This window comes from Tursiops truncatus, chromosome 17 (genome assembly GCF_011762595.2).
Source record: "Tursiops truncatus isolate mTurTru1 chromosome 17, mTurTru1.mat.Y, whole genome shotgun sequence".
NCBI lineage: Eukaryota > Metazoa > Chordata > Mammalia > Artiodactyla > Delphinidae > Tursiops > Tursiops truncatus.
The window spans coordinates 62,911,466-62,933,083 of NC_047050.1; the positions used below are offsets into that span (position 1 = coordinate 62,911,466).

Consider the following 21,618-nt stretch of genomic DNA (forward strand, 5'->3'; position numbering starts at 1 on the left):
TCTGCTCCAAGTGCTGTTTCTGCTTCCTACCCGGAAGCCTCAAGAGTGTTGGATTTTCCTGGCATTTCCTCGCTGGACCTCCCCATTCTATGTGATGGGTGTTGTGGAAGAGGCAGGGGTTCCCCAGATAATGCCCTGTGGGCCCTCTCTTCTGATGAAGTTCTTGGCCCTTATGAGTTCTGGAACCAAAGATGAATGGGCTTCTGCGAGGGCCTTAACGAACATCCTTTTCAGCTCCTGAGATGGTGGCATGTGCCCAGGGGACCAGGGGAGGACAGGATAGAGGACATGGAAACCTCTGGGGAAGTGGTGGCGGCCCCGGGGGTGTTCACTCGGACCCCCCTGGCACCCCCCCACCCCCCTGCCTTTTCTTGTGCTCTCCGCTAGATGCAGCCATGCTTGGACTGTTGTATTATTTGTGCCAGGAGACCCGCAAAGTCAGGCTGGGAGGGTAAAGTAGAACTTTCCTCCTTCATGTAAAACTGTGCATCTCTTGAGAAAAATGAAAGCTGGATTGACACTGTGCTTCTGGAAGGATCTATCCTGTCAAGCCAGGAGCAGCAACACCAAGAATGACCATCAGAAGATTGGAAGAGGGATCTCTCCAGTGTGAACCAAGTGGACGCGTTTCTGCCCAGACACTTGCTCACCCCGTGGGTGGAATGCAGGGAGGACTTTCCCTTCTGGCTGCTGTAGCCATCTCTGATGGGCATATGGACGCTCCCTTGGGAGTTGGTCCAGGGCTCGGCTGGGACTCACCTTATTGGTTTTCGTGCACAGGACCTCGATGAGCACCGCCTCATTCGTGCCCAGGCCCTTCATGGCCTTCTGCAGCTGCCGGGCGGCATACTCGCTGGGGTGTTCCAGAAGGGCCAAGGCTGTCTTCTCGAAGTATCCACTCAGCTCCTTCTTGAGCACCTCCTCCAGGTCCTGTGGGAAGACAGCGAGAGTCTTGTCTGGGAACGTGCTGAGAGCAGAGGGACAGGTGTCTGCTCTCCCCACCGCAGGACACCTGCTGTGGACACACGGGGCACAGTCTAGACTGGAGCTCTACAGGCATGAGTGACCTGGTCTGGAGGACAGTCGCCTCCCAAGTGCCCATCCATCTGCTGCCAAGGCTGGCAGAGAGGCAGAGGGAAGATCCCCTGCTCAGGGCTGGGGACCCCAAAGATGAATCAAAGTAACAACCAGCATTTGCAGAATATTTTGGGGTTCAGAGAGCTTCCTCACTGATTGTAAACTGCAAATGACTAGGTGGATTGCTATGATGGGGAAAATGCCCATTGAATAATTTCACATGAAAACAGCCCTGGCAGGAGAGGTATTGCATTATCCCCATGGACTGAACCTCAATAAGATAAAGGACTCATCTCCAAATACTTGGCTAGAGTACACTGAAATACAGGTTTGTCATCTCTAGGAGACCAGATCATTCATTGTCCAAGTTGGGATGCTTTTGACAGTGAAAGGGAGGGCACTATTAATAATTGCAGGGGGACAACAGGAATTAACGAGGGACTGTCCTGGGGAAACCTGATATACAGTCACTTTGGCATTTTGTTAAATTCTGAAAGGGACACACGTGGGAAAGAACTCAGGTGGGGGAAGGGAAGTGCATGAAATTCTCACTGGCACCCTGTTTGGGGCAAGCCCCTCCAATCACAGGTGAACCGCCTGCTCCTACTGTCTCCCTCCGACCTGATGGTTTAATGAGAAAAGCGTCAAGAATGGGCGTTCAGTCCAACTAGAGTCATCAATGTCCCAAGTTAAATGCAGGACCTCAGAGCAAGGACCTTCACACAGAGACAGCCCCGTGTGGGTCAGACTGGAAGCCGATAGACCAAATTACAGCATGGGGTGGGCCTGGCTACTCAGCACCATGGCATGATGTCTAACAACACAGTCACGTAGCTCTGCGACCTGGGAAATGTGCTTAATTTCACCAACTGTCAGTTTCCTTCTCTGAAAAATGGGAAGAATAATAAGACTTACTTCTTAAGGTTGTTGGGAGAATTAAATAAGACAGTCCTTGTAAACACTGAACACAGTGCCTGGCACATTTTCAATGTTCAATAAGTGATGATGATGATTATTTCATGTTGAAAGGAACTTTCAGAGAGAAGGCAAATCAACTATTTCTCAAATGAACCTCTGAGCTCCAGACCTGGGAGGAAAATCCCAGAAGATTTTTGTCCAAGGTCCTGGGATCTGCAGTCTTAATAGCAGGTTGTGATATTCCTGGCTCCATCCCATGGCAGCTGCTGCAGCTAACCTGATCTTGTGAAGACAGGCCTTTGGTCAGTACTCTGGTGTGGATCAACCTGAAGACTGGAAATATTTTTCCAAGTCAGATGGGCATTATATAGAACCGTAGAGAAGAGAAATCCCAGCTGGCTGCTCTCGTACGTCACAAGGTTGAAAACAAATCCTTGTGTGTTTACATTCTGTTTGGACCTAGGAGCCAGCTCAGGATTCTTCGGCTCTAATCCTGGTTTCCTGCTAACTAGCTGTGTCACCTTGGGATACTTATTCTCTTTGGAGCTCAGCTGACTTTAGATTTGATTGTCTCTAATGTCTTCTAGCTTTGTGATATGATTCTCGATCACCTCTTTGGCAGTTCCAGCTGTTTGAAACACAGCTGAGAATTGGAAAGTAAGCAAATGATTGGCAGATGTAGGTGTTGCAGAGTTTTGTGCAACAGAGCCCCTGAGTCCTCACTTTGAACCCATTTACACTTATTTTATTTTACACCAAAGCTTAAGATGCCTGTATCTGACTTTCCGTATCGGTAGGATATAAGTAGACACAGCACTTGAGAGGATGCTATAGTCAGGCGCGCTGACAAGGATGAAAGTTCAATGTCATTCAATTCAATTAAATGCAGCTGAACTGAAGCTGCACTTATTTTCACCAAGGTCATCAATGAGTGACATCGACAAGCCTGATTGTGAAGAGGGAAGCAGAAGAACTACAAAAGCACAGCTGTCTGGACTGTTTAATGTATAGATAAACAGCTCCTCTCATGGCAATGGATTCTTCAGGAGTAGAGGCTGGCCCTGGAGATGGAAGACTTAGATTTGAATGCTGGTTCTTTTTCCTACTAAGTGTGTGGTTTTGCATGAGTCATTTAAACAGATGCGCTCCACTTTTTCTCTCTGTAAGGTGGAGACAATCACACCTATCACAGCCTCCCTTTACTGGTAGGTGCCAGCATTACCCTGCTTGATTCTCACAGCAGCCTGAGAAGGGAGGCAAATTACCATTTTCATTTTGTGAGGAGACCAAGGCCTAGAGAGATTGTTGCTTCCCCAGTGACAAATAAGTAAGAAAATCCACCTCTATCTCTATATCTATTTATACATAGAGTTACTGAAACTGTAAAGGAAGTATAAATTTGGATTAGAATGCAGCATAATAATTCATATTTATTTGGCAAACTGATAATTCTAATGACATTAAGAAAATGTCAGATCGTGTTCATGCTATATTAATAAAGAAAACAGAAAGCCTAATGCATTCTTAAAGATTTCTAAATGTAACACCATCAACAAGAAGAATGAAAGAAAAGATACGCAAAGAAAGAAAAAGGCGTTGATGCTTAACGAAATGGAGGGTTTTTTGGTTTTGGTTTTTTAGTTTTTGTAACAATCACTTATGAAGAATATATCATTCTTGAAGACACCTGAATAAATGAAGAATTCTTACATAAAGACCCACCTGTGAAAACTGGTTTTCAAATCCCTGGCCTATCTATAAGTTAATATGTGGAATTAATCCAAATGAGTGGGAAAAAAGACTGAGGAATCAACTTAAAAAGAAGTCAATTGGAAAAATAATGAGTTAACCAGTATTGATTTTACAGGCTGTTAACAAGGCCATTTCAGTTTTTCTGAAGTCAATTAAAGTTTTAAATGGTTGTTTCATTTTGTTTCTCTTGGGCTAATTCAATAAAGCTTTAAGGGTAGTCCTCACTGTTTTGGGAACATAAAAGAAGCAGAAGAGACAGTCAAGACCAAGGCCGTGCGCACACGGCCGAGGACCCTCGGCGTCACCTTGCCATACGTTGTCTTGTACTTTTGTTTTATTTGTTGCCTCTCATTCGATGTCCTGCTTGATAGGATTTGAATGATGGTGGCTTCATCAGTTCCTGAAGTGCAGGAGAAAGAGGCAAAATCACAATGAGCAAGAAACAAGATGGACGTTTATTTTAGTCAATTTGGGGAAGCCAGGGTGGTGGTCACAGGCTTTGGTGGAACCTAGGTGGACCCTTTGGCTTTAACATCTTATGCTGAGAACTGTATTCTTTTCACTCACTTGACAAATATCCACTGAGGCCTCACACTGCCTGAAGCACAACGCTAGGCATTGTAGTGGAAAGAGGAACGAATATGGTCTATTCCTTAATTTCACTCCTTGGCATAAATGCAAGAGAAATGAAAACTTATGTCTACACAAAACTTGTATTCAGATGTTCATAGCAGCATCATTCATAATAGTCAAAATGTGCAAACCACCTGAATGTCCATCAGTGGACAATGGATAATTAAAAGGTGCTATATCCATGCAGTGGAATATTACTTGGCCAGAAAAAGGAATGAAGTACTGACACATTCTACAGTATGAATGCGATGGACCTTAAACACATTTTGCTGAGTGAAAGAAGCCAATCGCAGAAGGCCACATATTATGATTCCATTCATATGGAAGTCCGGAATAGGGAAATCTATAGAGACAGAAAGTAGAATAGTGGCTGGGGAGGGGGTGGGCAGAGGTGTGATAGCTAAAGTGTAGAGGGTTTCTTTTTAAAGTGATGAAAATGTTCTAAATTGTGGTGATGGTTTCATATTTCTGTGAATACATTAAAAACAACTGAATTGAACACTTTAAATGGGTGAATTGTATGGTGTGTGACTTATACCTCAAAAAAACTGTAAAAAAAAAAATATGGTATGTTCCTTGGTCTGCAGGTACTTAAAATGGAGTGGAAGAGATTAAGATATAGACCCAGGGCTTCCCTGGTGGCGCAGTGGTTGAGAGCCCGCCTGCCGATGCAGGGGACACGGGTTCGTGCCCTGGTCCGGGAAGATCCCACATGCCGCAGAGTGGCTGGGCCCATGAGCCATGGCCGCTGAGCCTGCGCGTCCGGAGCCTGTGCTCCGCAACGGGAGGGGCTGCAACAGTGAGAGGCCCGCGTACCGCAAAAAAAAAAAAAGATATAGACCCAAGTTGCTATAGTATCAAGCCCAACCATAAACTTGTTAATCTCAGGAGAGAAGTCCTAATTGGGAGCATGTGGGGCAGTTCCCCTTTAAACTCTTTTGAATCACACTCTTCCTAAAACGATTTTTTCCCTGATGTTCATAGTAATACTTGTTCATTGTAGGTATTTGATCAGCACTGAAATGATAATGACTAAGAAAGAAGGGGAGCGTATCATTTTTTGAACCTGGAGACAGGATTGGAAAGATGACCCAGGTGTTGCAGGTGTGAGGGTGAGAAAGACTATTTGATCAGCGAACCCTGAATTCAGTTTCTTGGGGCTGGATTCAAATCCCTTAAACCCTATGACATCAGGCAAATAATTAGCCTCACCAAGCCTCAGTTTTCCCACCTATAAGATGGGGGTGATAATAGACAAGGCTATTGTGAGAATGAAATCCAAGTAGGGGTCCATGGTTGCCCTGAGGTGCACATGGGTACTGGGACACCGGGGAGCATACATGACCAAGTGCCCCAGGGCTGCCTCAGATCCAGGCAAGACTTGTGCTGAGGCCACTGTCCCTGGGCTGTCACCCCAGTGACTGAGCTGGAAGGAGCATCAGAAGCCTTCTGGCTCCAACTCATAGTTACAGAGGAGGAAACTGAGGCACAGCTCAGACCCTCTTCTTAGTTCCCGCATGTACATTACTGTTCGGCAGTATTGGAATTTGTCGACTGTTCTCTGCTTGAGTGCTTTGCCTCTGTCCTCCGTTCCTCCCTTCAGCCCCTCGACCATCTCCCTCTCAGCATCCTTCATCAGCCCTTCTTCTACCTGCCCTCTACACTCAGCTGCCAGGTCTCCTTGCTAATTGCCATCACTCCCCCCACCCCAACCCGTGACCATTGTCCTTTGGCTGATGAATCCTAAACTAGCACCTCCAGCCCTTACCCTTCCTGAGTTTAGATCTTATTTCCAGCTGCCTGTGGCCAGCTTCCCATGGAGATCCCAAGGCCTTTCAATTCCCCACGGAGCTAAAGCAGAGCTCATCCCGTCTATCCTTGAATCCACTCCCCACCCCGTTAATTTCATCTCAGTGTGTGGCATCACCTGAATTAGAAAATCCAAAGTCCCTTTTGAGGGCCCACCTTCCATTTCTTTTATTTTCCGACACCGCCACGCCCATCTGTCTCAGCTATGAGATGACTCCGCCCTCTTCATTCCCCCTGCCCCTGCGTAACAGGCCTGCTGGTTTTCATCCTCCCTGACACCAGGCTCTGGTCTCTGCAGCCTGCCTTCCACACTGCCGTCAGAATCATCATCTGGAAGTACGCGTGTGCTCATTTCACTCCCTAATTTTAAAACCTCCAGTGATGCTTCATGATTTCCAGAACTAAATCATTGTTCCTTAGTGTGACATTGAGACTTCCTGAAGCACGGTCTCAAACTGCTCTTCTAGACCCATCTCTGCACACAAACGCACCCAGCCTCACTCACCTCACCAGAGCCACATTTGTCGGTAGGTCAGGCACTTTCAGAAATCCTGAAACATTACGTTTCTGCTCCCGCCGTTCCTCTAAAGAGCATTGCTTATATATCTCTAGAGTCACTGCATGTTAGGTAAGCTTTCATCAGATTATATATATATAATATATACATAAGATTGCATGTATGTGACATTCTAAGCTTGGTACCTGGGCCATAGGGAGTGGTCACTGAAAGGTAGTGTGTACTATTAGGTGCCACGTACTGCCGTCTTCCTTGGGTGAGTGGGGCTGTTGGGTCCGTCTTGCCTGTCAGATCTGCTCTTCTAGGGTGTGGTACTATGCATACCACTGAAGGAATGAAAGATCATTTTAGGACCGTTTAAGGTTTTAATAGTTATGTGTTTTTGTGAAATGCATACTGGATTTCAAAGACTTGGTGTAAAAAAAGGGTGTAGAATATCTCAATAATTTTTTTTAATTTTTTAAAAATTATTTGTTTTATTGATTTATTTTTGGCTGCATTGGATCGTTGTTGCGGTGCGCAGGCTTCTCATTGCGGCGGCTTCTCTTGTAGACCACGGGCTCTAGGCACGCGGGTTTCAGTAGTTGTGGCTGGAGGGCTCTAGAGCGTAGGATCGGTAGTTGTGGCGCACGGGCTTAGTTGCTCTGCGGCATGTGGGATCTTCCCGGACCAGGGCTTGAAGCCGTGTCCCCTGCATTGGCAGGCGGATTCTTAACCACTGCGCCACCAGGGAAGCACTATCTCAATAATTTTTATACTGATTACATGTTAATGTCTTTAGTTAAACAAAATATATTATTAAAATTAATTTCACTTGTTTCTTTTTACTTTTAAAAAATGTGGCTTCTGGAAATTTGGAAATTCCATGTGTGGCTTGCATTATGTTTCTTTTGGGCAGTGCTGCTCCAAGTCTCACTTTTACTCTCTGGTAGAAGGAAGTTATGACGATCTGATCGCATAGGGGCTGTGAGAGGATGAGACAGAGACTCTAAAAATTCGTATCTAGACAATAGTAAAGCTCTGTTCGAATATTATCACTTTGTCCATCCTGGCACTGGCAGACCTCCCATCTGACTCCTCTCTTGTAACCTGGCTGTTGCGGGACACCTACTATTATGTGTTAAATTGTGTCTCCCCCAAATACATTGAAGTCCTAACCCCCAGTACCTTAGAGTGTGACCTTATTTGGAAATAGGTCACATTCTAAGGTATGTAAGTAATCGAGTGAAAATGAAATCATTAGGGTGGGACCTAATCCAATATAACTGGTGTCTTTATAAAAAGTGTCAATTTGGGCACAGAGAGAGACTCACACAGAGGGAGATGGTGTGAAGGGACACAGGAGAACTCCGTGTGAGTTCGGAGGATTGGAGTGGTGCATCTACAAGCCAGGGAACGCCTGCGGCTACCAGAAGCTAGAAGAGAGGCCTAGAATGGTCCTTCCCTAGCACCTTGCGGGAGGATGGCCTGCTGGCTTCTTGGTTTCAGACTCCTGGCCTCCGGAATTGAGAGACAATAAATGTCTGTTTAAAGACACCCAGTGTGTGGTACTTTGTTATGGCAGCCCTAGGAAGCCAGTCCATCCACTGTCCTCAGCAGTATCTCAAGACTTCAAGAAAGGAATTAAAAAAACCCTCTTCACAGCCCAAAGTCTGGAGATTTCCTACATTAGCCTGTTCCTGGCCCTCCTCTCAATGTCTGCTGCCTGTAAATAGCACACTTGGCAATTTTTCAGTGGAATTGAATTGGTTGGACTTGTACGTTAGCTCCTGTTCCGCTGAGAGATCAGGATCCTGAAGGAACAAAACACGGGGCAGATGCATTTTGATAGACGGGTTGGGAACAGGAGAAATCTGGGTCAAGGTTGCGGGAAGGGCTGAAGGGGGACCTGGCTGGAGATGCGGAAGGGAAGAAAAAGGGGTGTTGCCAAAGACTTCAAGCGTTTGACTCTGGCCCCAGCCCTCAATGCCATGTTTGGAAAGCCAGTGCTGGGACTTAGAAAGACTGCTCTGACCCAGGGGTGAGAGAGCTGTGCGCTGCTCCTAGGACAGCCACCAGCTCTGTGTCTGTGGACTGTTCACCTAGTCTCAAGGACTAGTTCCACCTTTACGGTTCTGGGAAGATCTAGCTCTCTGATTCCAGTTGGAGAAACAGAAAATTCTAGGATGAGTTCACTTGCAAAAATAGTCAGCATTCGTTGCCTGCCTCATTCCGGCTCACTTCCAGCACTTACTTCTGTCCTTCCTCTTCATTTCCTCCTGTAGCCTCACCTGCGTACTGTGTATCCAGTTACTTCCTCTGTGACATTGTTTCTTTTTAACCAGGGGAGTGCCAGAAATCTCACCTCAAAAGGGATTTCTTTTTCTCATAAAAAATCTCTGGGGCTTCCCTGGTGGCGCAGTGGTTGAGAGTCCGCCTGCCAATGCGGGGGACGCGGGTTCGTGCCCTGGTCCAGGAGGATCCCACGTGCCGCGGAGCGGCTGGGCCTGTGGGCCATGGCCGCTGAGCCTGCGCGTCCGGGGCCTGTGCTCCGCAACGGGAGAGGCCACAGCGGTGAGAGGCTCGCGTACCGCAAAAAAAGAAAAAAAAAAAAAATCTCTGAATCCAGTCCCCCAACTTTTTTTTTTTCTCACATGGGCTGCTCTAGCCCAGGTCTAGGGCCTCCGCATCTCAGACCTTTACCCTTACAGTTGTCATCTCTGGAAGGAGGCTTCCTGCCTCCCAGGTGGCCCATTCGCTGTATTATGCCAGCCAGGAATGGAGGGGTGCGGGTGCTCACCCCTGGCTCTCTCTTTCCCCTCGCCCCACATCTAATTTGTCACCACGAAGACCTCACCATTCACCTCCTTGGTAGCCCTGAGACCCACCCATCGCTCTCCATCCTCACCTCTGTCGTACCATTCACCAGAGCTGATCCCCAGATGGTGTTCCTGTCTTACTCTCACCTTTTCCAATCAGCATTCACAGTCTCCAGAGTGGCCTTTCTGTGGAGCAGATCAGCCTGAACCTTTCCACCTAGGCTCCTTCAAATCCAGAATAACAGCCTGGGCTCTTGCCTCTGCCTGCAACGTCTTTAGCTTCGGCCCTCACCTTTATTCCCATTCTTCTTTCAGGACTCAACTCGCTGGACTTTTCTGGGACACCTGCCGGTGTCCCTCACATTACCTGTCCTCCTCCTCTGTCCTGTCTCTGCCACCCGACACTGCAAATCCCACGGGGGCAGGGGGCTTTGCTCATTGCAATATCCAGAGAAGGCTCTCAGTATTCATCAGACTTGACCTGCTGAGTGAACGAATGTGGAGTTGCATGCATGGAGAAGTTTGCACTGCATTATGATGGAGCTGGTCTCTGCATGGTTGTAAGCTGTGTGTGCTACTCACGTGGCCTGCACGTAGCAGGGACCAATAGGAAATCCTCTACTCTGTCGCTATAGTCAACCCATATCTGCATAATTCAGGAAAATTGAGCTAAAATTTTTAAAATAAGGTTTTTTAGACTTTCCTTCCTGAGTGTTTTTTTTTTAAAGGAGAGCAGAAAGCAAAGCAGTCTGGGGATGTCCCAGCAGCAGCCGGGAGGTGGGGGAGAGCCTGGAAATGACTAGATTTCTCTTGAGCCCTTTGAGTCCGGGTATCAGGTTTATCCAGGGAGCTGTTCCCACTACCCGACCGAGAAGCGATTTACCGAACAGTGACCTCATTTTACATTTCACAGTATGTGTGTCATATAAGCAGTCTGTGCAGTGGAACGATTTCCTGTAAACATTTACAATGATTTGAGGCACTAGGGCCAGTCCCCAGTGGTTCTGGGAAAGACTTTTTAAAAAAAATGAGAAAAGAAGGAACCTCAGCTCTGACTGTTCATCTGACGCAGTAATTACACAGTAGAGGTCAGAACTGGGTGACCGTCAACCCCGGGAGTGCTGCAGGGCCTCCTGGCTTTGGCTAGTCCAGCCATTTTCTGGGAACACCCCGAGCTGAGTTTCAGCAGGGTGGGGACCTCTGGGTTTGAAGTTCCCTCCCCGATACCCCTGGGACTCTGGTGCCTAATGAGTGAGCCTCTTCCCAGCAGGCCCCAAAGCCAGCCACAGCCGTCTCTGCCCATAGCAGCTCCATAGCAGCTTTTCCCTCTAAGCCCCTGTTTTTGTGTTTCTCGGAGGGAGAATGACAAACATCCTCTTACATTTCAGAGAGGATAATAGGGGTTTCCCTGGTGGCGCAGTGGTTGAGAGTCCGCCTGCCGACGCAGGGGACACGGGTTCGTGCCCCGGTCCGGGAAGATCCCACGTGCCGCGGAGCGGCTGGGCCCGTGAGCCATGGCCACTGAGCCTGTGCGTCCGGAGCCCGTGCTCCGCAACGGGAGAGGCCACAACAGTGAGAGGCCCGCGTACCGAGAAAAAAAAAAAAAAAGAGAGAGAGGATAATGAATGTTGGGGTCCACACACTATCCACACGTCATCTTCAGAAGGGCCTTGCTGGGATGGGGGCAACAGGGTGGGCATGGAGCCCTGAGAGGAACGCCTGACAGTGTCAGCGTCGGGGGTTCTGGGTTAACCAAGACCCAGACCAAGCAGGTACTTAGGAGCCAGGAAAGCAGGGGCACCAAAGAAACCACAAACAAGGAAATTGTCAGTTTTACGATATTTGTAAGAATCAAATGTTATTTTATGGTACAGCATTTTTATTACTTTGACTTGCACAGGTGGGTGAACGGCTGAGGAGTGCACATGAACGTTTTGAGGCCTAGGACCTCTGACCTCACTCTACCTGATACAGTGGATGCATGTGGCTGTTGAGGACTCAAAGCGTGGCTGGTCAGGTTGAAATGCTCTGCAAGTGTAGAATACATACGGTCTTTTGGAGACTTAATTCAAAAAACGGGACGTCAAGTATCTCATGAATAACTTTGATATTAACTATCTGTTGAAATGATATTTTTGATACAGTATTGAGTTAGCTAAAGTATAATTAATTTCACCAGCATTTTAAAAAAAAATTGGCTTCTCAAAAATTAAAAATAAGGACTTCCCTGGTAGTCCAGTGGTTAAGACTCTGAGCTTCCAATGCAGGGGGTGTGGGTATGATCCCTGGTCGGGGAACAAAGATCCCACGTGCCTCGTGGCCAAAAAAAAAAGCGGTTTGAGAGAGGTCTGTTTAAAAAAATATTAAAAGTGACCTGTATGCCTCACCTTGGTGGCTGTTGGACAGCATGGCCCTAGACATTTAAATCCAGACCTTGCAGGGCTGGTATAGCAACAAGATCTTGCAGACGAATTTTGCCAATGGTACGATTCTGCTTGGGCTTGCTCTTATTAGTAGAGGTGGGAATTCTAGACCTTCATCCAAATGATATCTTTTCGAGATGGCCCTAGGTTGCAACCACCCTACCCTCATCTCATATCTTTTTGACCTTGGGCAAGTATTTAACCTCTGAGCCTCGGCATTCTCATCTGTTGTCATTATAGTACAACTTTACAGGGTTGTTGGTAGGGTTACACCAGGTGATGTGCGTGTGGTACCCAGCACAGAGCTTGGCACCTAGAAGGGGCTCTTCAACAGTCACCAGCACGAGAATGGCCTCGCCTTGTGGCCGCACCCACAGGAGGGGGTGGAGTGCACGGCATGGCTGGCATTCAGTAGGTGCCCCATCTGTGCTTGGCGAACTAAACTAGTGTGGTGGCTGAGAGCTTGGGGATTTGTCATAAACCACAGCTGACTCATTCCCACACCCACTTCAGCTCCTGTCTCCAGCCCACATCCAGATGCCAGGCCGTCACTCGAGAGGCAGCAGGGAGACACCTGTGAGGCTGGCTCAGCCGCTCAGCACAGCTCAGAACTATAAACATCCTGACACTTGCAGGCAAACGTACCTCCCAACAGCTGTTGTCCGAATACAGGATTAGCCAGGATGTGAGCAAGGACCAGCTCCTCTCTGCTGAGCTTTCCTCTGATGCCCCCAAACCAAGCAACCTGCTTGTCATCCTTCATTTCCAGTCCCACCCCACCCATTTATTCAACAATACTTTGGAGAAATCCCTTCTACCACTTTCCTACCAGATTGTCTCCCACCCCAGCTCCTTTGGGACTTCAGCATTTCTTGGGCAAGGCAGACTGTTCTATAGTTAGATAGTTCCTTATACAGAAGCAAAAGATGTCTTCCTAGAACTTCCGCTGTGGATCCCAGTTCTTTTCTCTGGAGTCACACAAAGAGTTTATGGCCATCTTTATTCTACCACAGTACCCATTCCTAGGAAAGTAGATCTGCACTAATGTACCTCTAAGTAAAAATCTGGCACTTGTCTTCATAAAACATTACGCCAAGTGAAAGAAGCCAGACGCAAGAGGCCACCTATTGTATAATTCCAGGTGCATGAAACGCCCAGAATAGGCAACTCCATAGAGACAGAAAGTGGACCAGTGATTGACTGGACCTGAAGGGAGGATAAAGCGAGAGTGGCTGTGAATCTATGTGGGGTTTCTTTTAGGTGATGAAAATGTTCTGGAATTAGAGGTGATGATTACACGATCCTGTGAATATACTAAACGCCACTAAATTATACGCCGTCAGAGGGTGGATTTTATGCTAGGTGAATTACAGCACGATAAGGAAAAGGAAAATTTAATACAACAGCCTGTGGACTGAGATGGCTCCTACCAGCCATGTCTTCTCAGCCCTGTCCCACCCGCTGCCTCTGTGCTTCAGGCAATGATAGGAATTGGTTCCATCCCAGTGTTCACCACTTACGGGGTTGTGGCTTTGGGCTGCTTAACTTGTCACAGCCTCTTTCCTCATCTGAAAAGTGGATTTTTGTGAGAATAACTTAATGAGATTTTGTATATAAAGTGCTTGGCTCAATGCCTAGAATATTAAAAGTTCCCCAGTAGATGTAAGAAAATAAAGTTGAGGAAATTAATCAACCTTGCCCCTTGGTCCCTCTATCTTTTTTCTCCCAAGGTAATGCCCCCCTCAAATGCCCTCACTTTCTTGTTCTTCTGGAACCCCTGATCAGCAAACCCGGGGTCAACCTAACATCCATTTCCCCGGTCCTCCCTTCAGGCTGCAGGAGAAAATCACAGAGCCGTGTGGGCTGAGCCAACGTGAAATCGTGGTCTCTCTAGGCAACGGAGACCTCACAGGGGACCAGCAGTCATTTCCTGGTCATCTCTACTCAACGTCTATGCCAAAGCACCACTCACACCTCATACCACATCGTCAAACCCAACACTTTGAGCAGATAACCTCGCCTCCCACCTTACTGAGCAATGTCACATTGCCCGGCCAGAGCTCCTTCAACGTTCTTCCCCTGTTACTCCCACGAATGTATCAATTCCAGCTCTCAGTCGCACCTCCTCTTTCCATTCAAGGTCAATCCTGATGTCTGTGTTTTGAATTTCCCCCTCCTCCAGGCTTTCTAAAATCTTGTTTTTGTCAGCAACCCCCTTTCCCTCCTGTATTTACAAGCTCTCCCTTTCAGTGGACTCCCTCTTTATGTGTCTAGTCTCCCGTCACCTCAACATTCTGCCAGCTGTGAGCCTCTCTCTTCTCTGGTGGGATAGAACCTTATCCCCATTCTCACCCCAGTGAAGGGCAATGAGCCTTCTACTTCCAGCTGTCCGCTGAGAACCACTTTGGCAGAGATGGTCAATTTATTCTTAGCTGTAAAATCCAGCTCTCACTCTTCATCTTACTTGACCTCAGGTTCCCACTCCTTTCTTCTGGGAACTCTCTTTTCCCTTTGGAGACTTCTGGAGACACATTCTCTCCTGTTTCCCATCTTGTCTCTTTGGCCACTCCTTCCCGGTCTCACTTTTACATTTGCTTTAAATGCTGGGATTTCCTGCATCTCTCCTCTCTTTACACAGACTTCCTGGGTGGGCGCATCCTCACCCATAGCTTCAACCACCACCCACGTGTTGGTGTCTCCCAAGTCGACCGTCTCTGCCCACATCTCTCTCCCGGGCTCTAGACATATTTCTACTAACGAGGATCATTCCACTGGATTTTCTCAGACACTTGAATTCAACATGTCTAAAGTAAGACCTACACGTTCACCAGCACACTGGAGGCTCCTTTTATACTCCTTTTCTTGATGAATGATAACACCTATCTCATTCCCTGAGACAGAAACCTGGGGGTTCTTTCTGACTTCTCACTTTACCTCGCACGCCGACTGGTCTGTGACCAACCCCTGTGGTGTCTGACCATTAATGCCTCAAATCTTTTCCTTCTTGTCTGTACTCACTGCCCAGCAGCCTCATCATCTGTCCCCTGGTCACCTCCGAACTTGTCCCCCTATCTCCCTTCCCACCGTCCTCCCATCAACTCTCTATGTTGCTTTCCAGATGAATTCTTGCTTGATTCCACCTTGTTTCAGAATAAAGTGCAGGTCCCTAAACATGTCACACGTGACCCTCCAGAAGGTGCTTAATAAGTGTTTGTTGCTTTGTTGAGTGAATGTGAGATGTGTGTTAAAGAGCTCTGAAGGCCCCCATGGAGATGAAAGCTGCCCTAAGCTAGGAAGGTCATCAGCTGGTGGTCAAGAGCAGGAAATTAACTCCTGCCTGGGCTTAATGCTGGCCTGAGCACTTACTCACTAGATGTGTGAGTCTGGACAAGTCATTTAGCCCCTCTGAGCCTCACTTTAACCATCTGGAAAATTAGAATTAAATGAGGTTTGCTATTGTCAAATGAAGTAATGCATGCAAAATGTATGGCAAAAGAGTTCAATAAACATTACCTATTATTGTAAAGCTGCCTTTTCTGTACAGTTCCAGAACTTAAGATACCATTGAAGACAGGTAAGTTTGTTCTTTGGCCTCCTCCTTTTTCTTCTCTTATTCAGTAGGGCTCTCAGCATGAGAAGTCGATACTGGCCACCTCCGCCTTCTTTTCCACTCAAGAGCTAGTATTCCAAATTATCACCCAAACTCCATACTCCATTGTCAAACCCACGTCTTTAGCAGATAACTTTGCCTCACACTCATGGAGCCATGTCCCATTACTAGGTATGACTGCCTTCACCCTTCTCCTCTTACAACACCCATGAATGTATCTATTTCTGCACTCAGTCTTCCCTCCCTCCCCTCCGCCCTCCCACTTAAGGTAAATCCTTCTATCTGAGCTTCAAATTCCACCTTCTTCCAAGCTTCTGGGACTAGAACCTTGTTTTATCAGTGACTTCCTTGGGTTCCAGAGCCTCTTTTCATGGCCCTAGCCCTAGACGCTCCCTCCCTCATCTCACCTTGTTCCTGGGTTTACCTGACTCCTGATCTCTTGCTTAGTCTCCCATCCTTGGCCATGCACTTAGGCCTGGATGTAAATAGTTGCTCCAGTGTTGCCTCTTGATTCTCAACCTCGGCCACAGTTTCATCTCCACTTGCTCTGCTCGTAGATACAGCTTCCAGGTCCCTAATCCAGTTCTCATCAGCCCTGATTCCCTACCGACTCCCATAAAAGGCATCAGCGGGTTTAGATGACATTAGAATTGTATGAATGACACTTCTCATGAAGTTTCCCCCAACTCAAGTTCAAATTAAATGTCATAATATTAAATTTCTAGCTATTATGTTGAATCCTGACAAGTAATAGGACCTGCTTATAACTTTGGGAACTTTTATAAAGGGAACCTTAAAAGTGATCAACTTAGCTTGGAAGATACGAGATAAGTGGGAGGTCATCTTCCTAAGATCGTGGGAAACTTGGACATGAGATCAAGTTTAATCAACTTCAGTAGTAAATTAGCAAACAAAGTATCTTTCATACCCATTCCTTTGCAGGCTTTGTTCAGCTTTTTGGCATCTCGATCAGCATCAAAACCCTGAAGAACTTTCTCTTTGGCCTAGAAAAAAATAATTGAAAAGGTTGAGTGGACAATATAGGCATTTAATAATTATCTCTGGCTGAAGTTGGCAGCTAACGGGAAGACCAAGCAGTCATCCAAACGAGGGACCAGCCGCCGCTTTACACATGGGTACATGTGGAAATCAGCTGGGGAAACTCTGGCCCCAGAGAGATGGCTGGTGCTCCCTGGAGCCAGCCGGACTTGGATGACCACGGAGAATGGCCCCCTCTGTTCTCAAGGACAATCAGCCCGGCCAGCTCGGGGAGAAGTGATTTTCATATTAACCCCACCTTTGTGTGTCTGTCTCTGAAACAGAGAGTAATACAGTGGACCAATGTCCTGGAATGCTGGTTTTCAACCTTCGCCACGAGACACAATATGTCTAGAGAATAGGTGTTCTTGGCCAGAAGCTGAGGATTCTAGGATCTTATTACAGATCCATTTGACAATCTGGGCTAAAAGCTTTACCATTCACACAATGAGAGACATAATATTTAGTTTGCCAGAGATAAACCTATGGACCAGCAATAGCAGAGTTATTGGTTTTTACCGCTCCTTGGGGAGAAAAAGTTCTGTATATATACTAATGTTTCCCATACTTCAGTCATTGGCATAATACATGCACTGAATGTCCACAGCTATCTATGTCTACATTATTATTATTTGCTTATTATTTTTCTTTCAATTGACCTACTTTGTTTTCGCTTAAAGTTATTTTTCAAAAAGAAACTTTCTATTAGCACTGAAGTGGAAAACCAGTGTTGCTTGCCTAAACAAAAGGTAAGTATAAAAATCAATGCATGGCTATTAAAAATTTATAAGATGTAGGCTTCCCTGGTGGCACAGTGGTTGAGAGTCCGCCTGCCGATGCAGGGGACACGGGTTCATGCCCCGGTCTGGGAGGATCCCACATGCCGCGGAGCGGCTGGGCCCGTGAGCCATGGCCGCTGAGCCTGCGTGTCCGGAGCCTGTGCTCTGCAACGGGAGAGGCCACAACAGTGAGAGGGCCCACATACCACAAAAAAAAAAAAAAAATTTAAAAATGTGAGGTTAGTTGCAGTCATGCAACGAGTAGCTTTGAACACACCCTGTGTTTTCTCTTTGTCTTTGTCTTTCCTCACAGAGATGGTCTTTGATGACATATGCCACTTATTTCCCATCCTTCAGTGAAGGCTGGTTTAAGTGCTACTGTCTACACTCCCCGATTTCCCTGTTCCTCCCCTTATTTCTCTGGGCACCTATTGCGAATGAGCAGTAAACCACATAAAGCACAGAGGACGAGTGGCATTTATCTGCCTGGTATCCCTACGTCCTTTGGGGGACTTCCCCTCCCCCATTTCATGTGGTCTCACGGGGGGATGTCAGTCATGAAGCTTGAGCCCCGTCGTCCTGCCCTTGGGTGGACACACACCCTGTCACTCTGGCACTAGTGACTGGTTCAGGAGTGGGGATGTAATCCAAGCAGGGTCAATTAGAGTTTTCCCTGGGTTGATATATAGATATTGAGAGAGAGATGTCTCTCCCTGCTGGGTTTGCTAAGCCAACAGAGTGTGAGTCTAGGGCTGTTGGCAGCCATGCTGTCCACTACATGAAGGAAGCATGGGTTCAGAATGAAGCAAAGCAAAGACAAGAAGGGTGGAAATGGAGAGAGAGAGAGAGAGAGAGAGAGAGAGAAAGAGAGAGAGAAAGATTGAGGTTGAATAACTATGGACTGGAGGAAGGCTGGCTTCTATGTTTTGGTTAATGGAGAATCATACAATCTTAAGAGCCAAAGGGATCTCAGGGCCCCCATCACCCCACTGCCTTTTGGAACGTGGTCCATTGGCCCATCTTGAAGTATCCATTCCTGAAACAAGCTGGGAGAGGGGCTCACATTTGTTGAGCACCCGCCATGTGCTAGACAACTTCTTCATTGACAGACCTTTCTTCATTATTCACAGGGAAGAGCAGGCATTTGTTGTCTGCTTTACAGAGGGGGAAGCCTGGATTCAGGCAGGTTAGGGAATTTGTCTGTGGTCTTGCAGGATGCAGGTTTGCACCAGCTCAGTCTACCTCCTAAAGCTCATGCTCTTGGGTCCCGTGCACCATCCTGCCTCACACTCTAATTATGACTGGGGCCTTCACGTTCGGCAGAGCGATGGCGTGTCCCATGTTCCTTTCCCAATCTTTTGTGGGCTGTAAGAAGGCTATCTGGTGCTTCTGAAGGCTTGTTGGGAGGACCAGAGATGTAATTTGTGGGGCTCAGTGGAAAATGAAAGTGTAGGGCTCCTTGTTCAAAAATAATTAAGAATTTCAAGATGGTGACATCAGAGCATTAAACGAAGAGCAAGGCCTTTCTGAGCGTGGGGCCCGGTGCAGCTGCACAGGCTGCACACTGACCAAGCCCACCCTGCCTTTTGATCACATTCTAAAAGGGCTGGTTCTCGGGGTGTGGGAGTGTGGGAAGTAGCAATCTCAAAGAAGTAAATTGTGTCTTTGCTTTTCATCAGGAGTATTAGGTGAGACCTAGGAAGTGAGGTAGAGTAAAACCGGAGCTGCAGAAATCTCGTGACAGGCTTCATAAACTATTCTGTGTGTCATTTTAGCCTCATCGGTACAAGAGTTTGGTGGACTTATTATCTATCCCACTTCACAACTGACAAGTTGGAAAAGAGAATGGCTGTGAACTTGTGAATGGCTGTTCAGGTTATGCCCGGCCTGAGGGCAGTGGGAGCTGGGTCCTGCTGGGGATACACTTGCCGAGCTCTGTGCTGGCAGGACTGCTTCTCCCCCAGAGGAATACTTTTTCCTCATTTGCTCAAAGATGCTGTCAGGGCTTGCAGAAGCCATGAGGAGATTTGGTTAAGATCACCTGGCTGGGTAACGGCTGAATCGGAGCCAGGGCTCGAACCAGGACTGTCTGACTGTCAGGTATGAAATGACATTCCCTCTCTGTTTTAGCAAGATGGTTCCATGATACAAATATCATAGAGTTATAAGAGCGGAGGGATGGGAAAAGTACCCTCCGAACATGTCCAGTTTGTTTATCCAAGGCCAAAAAATGAGTAAAAATAAATGTCTTTTAGTCCAAAATAATAGTAATGTCTGGTGGGGTGGCATGGGGTGCAGTGGGAGAGTGTTGAACCCCATGTTAGGAATAAAGATGATATTGAGACTTAATTTTTTCCTTTTTTTGCTTTACAAATAATGCAGCGTAGAAGTCTATATCAGATGCATGGCCCTCAGCAGGGCAGGTTGAAGTCACCGTCCCCTTCTAGGAATGAATGACTCTTAGCCTTGTTGGTTAGCTTTCCTTATCAGAAGAGAATTCCAGCTTGTTCCTAGTAACAGCAGGATATTTGATGTCAGAGGGAAGGAACCATGTGACATGATTTAAAAAGGAAAGAAAGAAAGAAAACAGTCTGTGTGGAAGGAATCTTCCCCTCGGCATGGCTGGGACTGTGTCTACAATGGCTGCATTCATCAGCGATGGCCAGTGTTGATGCAAGGGGTGTCCTTGGCTCGTTCCAATGATCTGGGTAACAAATTTCTCGGGAATATACACGGAGAGGACATTCTACCTCCATTGTTCATTGTTAGCGGGCCAGGCAGCTGACTTCGGGGCCTCGGGCCTGTTTGCCCATCAGGAGATTTTGTGTTTGAAACCTGAGGCCGCTGAACAGAACTTCCATATAAAGCAGGTCTGCGGGAACGTGAGTCAGACACAACACGGGGGTGCAGGGGACTCCAGGATGGGGACAGAGGGTTGAGACCAATAAATGGGTAGTTCGCCTGCTCTCAACTACAAGGTGTAGAAGAGAGGGGGCAACATTCCTTCTTTTGGTTTTGTTTTGGTTTGGTTTGGTTTTTTTTAAACAGCATTTTCATAGACACTCAGAAGACACATTAAAAAAGACATGTTAGATGTTAATAAAAATGATTACAGGGCTTCTCTGGTGGCGCAGTGGTTGAGAGTCTGCCTGCCGATGCAGGGGAACACGGGTTCGTGCCCCGGTCCGGGAGAATCCCACATGCCGCGGAGCGGCTGGGTCCGTGAGCCATGGCTGCTGAGCCTGCGCGTCCGGAGCCTGTGCTCCGCAAAGGCCACAGCAGTGAGAGGCCCGCGTACCGCAAAAAAAAAAAAAAAAAAAAAAAAATGATTACAGAATCTGGGTTTGAGCCCACGTGGATCTAAGTTTGAATGTGGTCCTGCCCCTCAGCAGTCATGTAAAGTTGGGCCATTTAAACTCTAGGCCACCATTTCCTCATCTGTAAAATGGGGGCAGTGTCTGCCTTCTGAGATCTGAGGCTTATGTGAGATAACATTTCCAGTGCCAGATATTTAGAGGAACCACAGGCAAGCTTGTCCTGCCTCTGCTCCTTTGGGCCAACTCTTGGGTTTTGTCTTGTAGTGATATTTAGGGTTTTGATTCTGCGTATTTTGACTTGACAAATTTGGAAGGTATACATATAGAAATAAACAGACATCTTCCAAACTTGATATTGTGAGATTCTATCATCTATCTATTTATCTATCTATCTATCCATCTATCCATCTGTTATCTATCTCGCAATGCCCCAGACACCATGTTTATAATAGGTAGCCACCGAGGATATAATAGTCAACTTTAAGAACATAGGTTTCTCGTCAGACTAGATTTGAATCCGAGCGGTACTGCTTATTGCTTCTGTGACCTCGGGCAAGTTTGGGAACCTTTCTGTGCTGTGGTTGCCTCATGGCAAAATGCGGATAATAATACCCCCTATCTCATAGGTCTCTTGTGAGAGTTTCAATGAAGTCATTCATGCAAAACATCTAAAATGAGGCCTAGCAGAGGGCACGTGCTCAATAAATGTAAACAATATTTGTTGAAGGCAGATCAGTGAGGACCTTTCCAGAATATTGCCTGAGGGGTTTTCACCTTGTAAATGGCACTCTGAGGATCAGTTTTTCATTCATCGCCTGCAGTTGGGATCCAGGCATGCATTTCACCCAGGGCAGTAAAATGGTTAAAAATTCAGGCTCTGTGGAGTCCAGGTGATCTGGGCTGACACCGCCACACCATATTCTGGCCAGTGTGCTAATTTGCACCCC

At 46.9% G+C, this 21,618-nt stretch overlaps 1 protein-coding gene across 1 annotated transcript in view; it reads right to left on the reverse strand.

Annotated features, from left to right (window-relative positions):
* Positions 1-21,618, reverse strand: part of ANXA13 (annexin A13) — a 62,736-nt gene that overhangs the window by 16,432 nt on the left and 24,686 nt on the right. The window contains exons 4-6 of the mRNA XM_033842879.2: positions 16,466-16,541; positions 4,053-4,147; positions 760-930 (exon numbers count right to left, since the gene is read on the reverse strand). Of these exons, the coding sequence (XP_033698770.1) occupies positions 760-930; positions 4,053-4,147; positions 16,466-16,541 (342 nt within the window). The remainder of the gene's footprint in view (positions 1-759; positions 931-4,052; positions 4,148-16,465; positions 16,542-21,618) is intronic.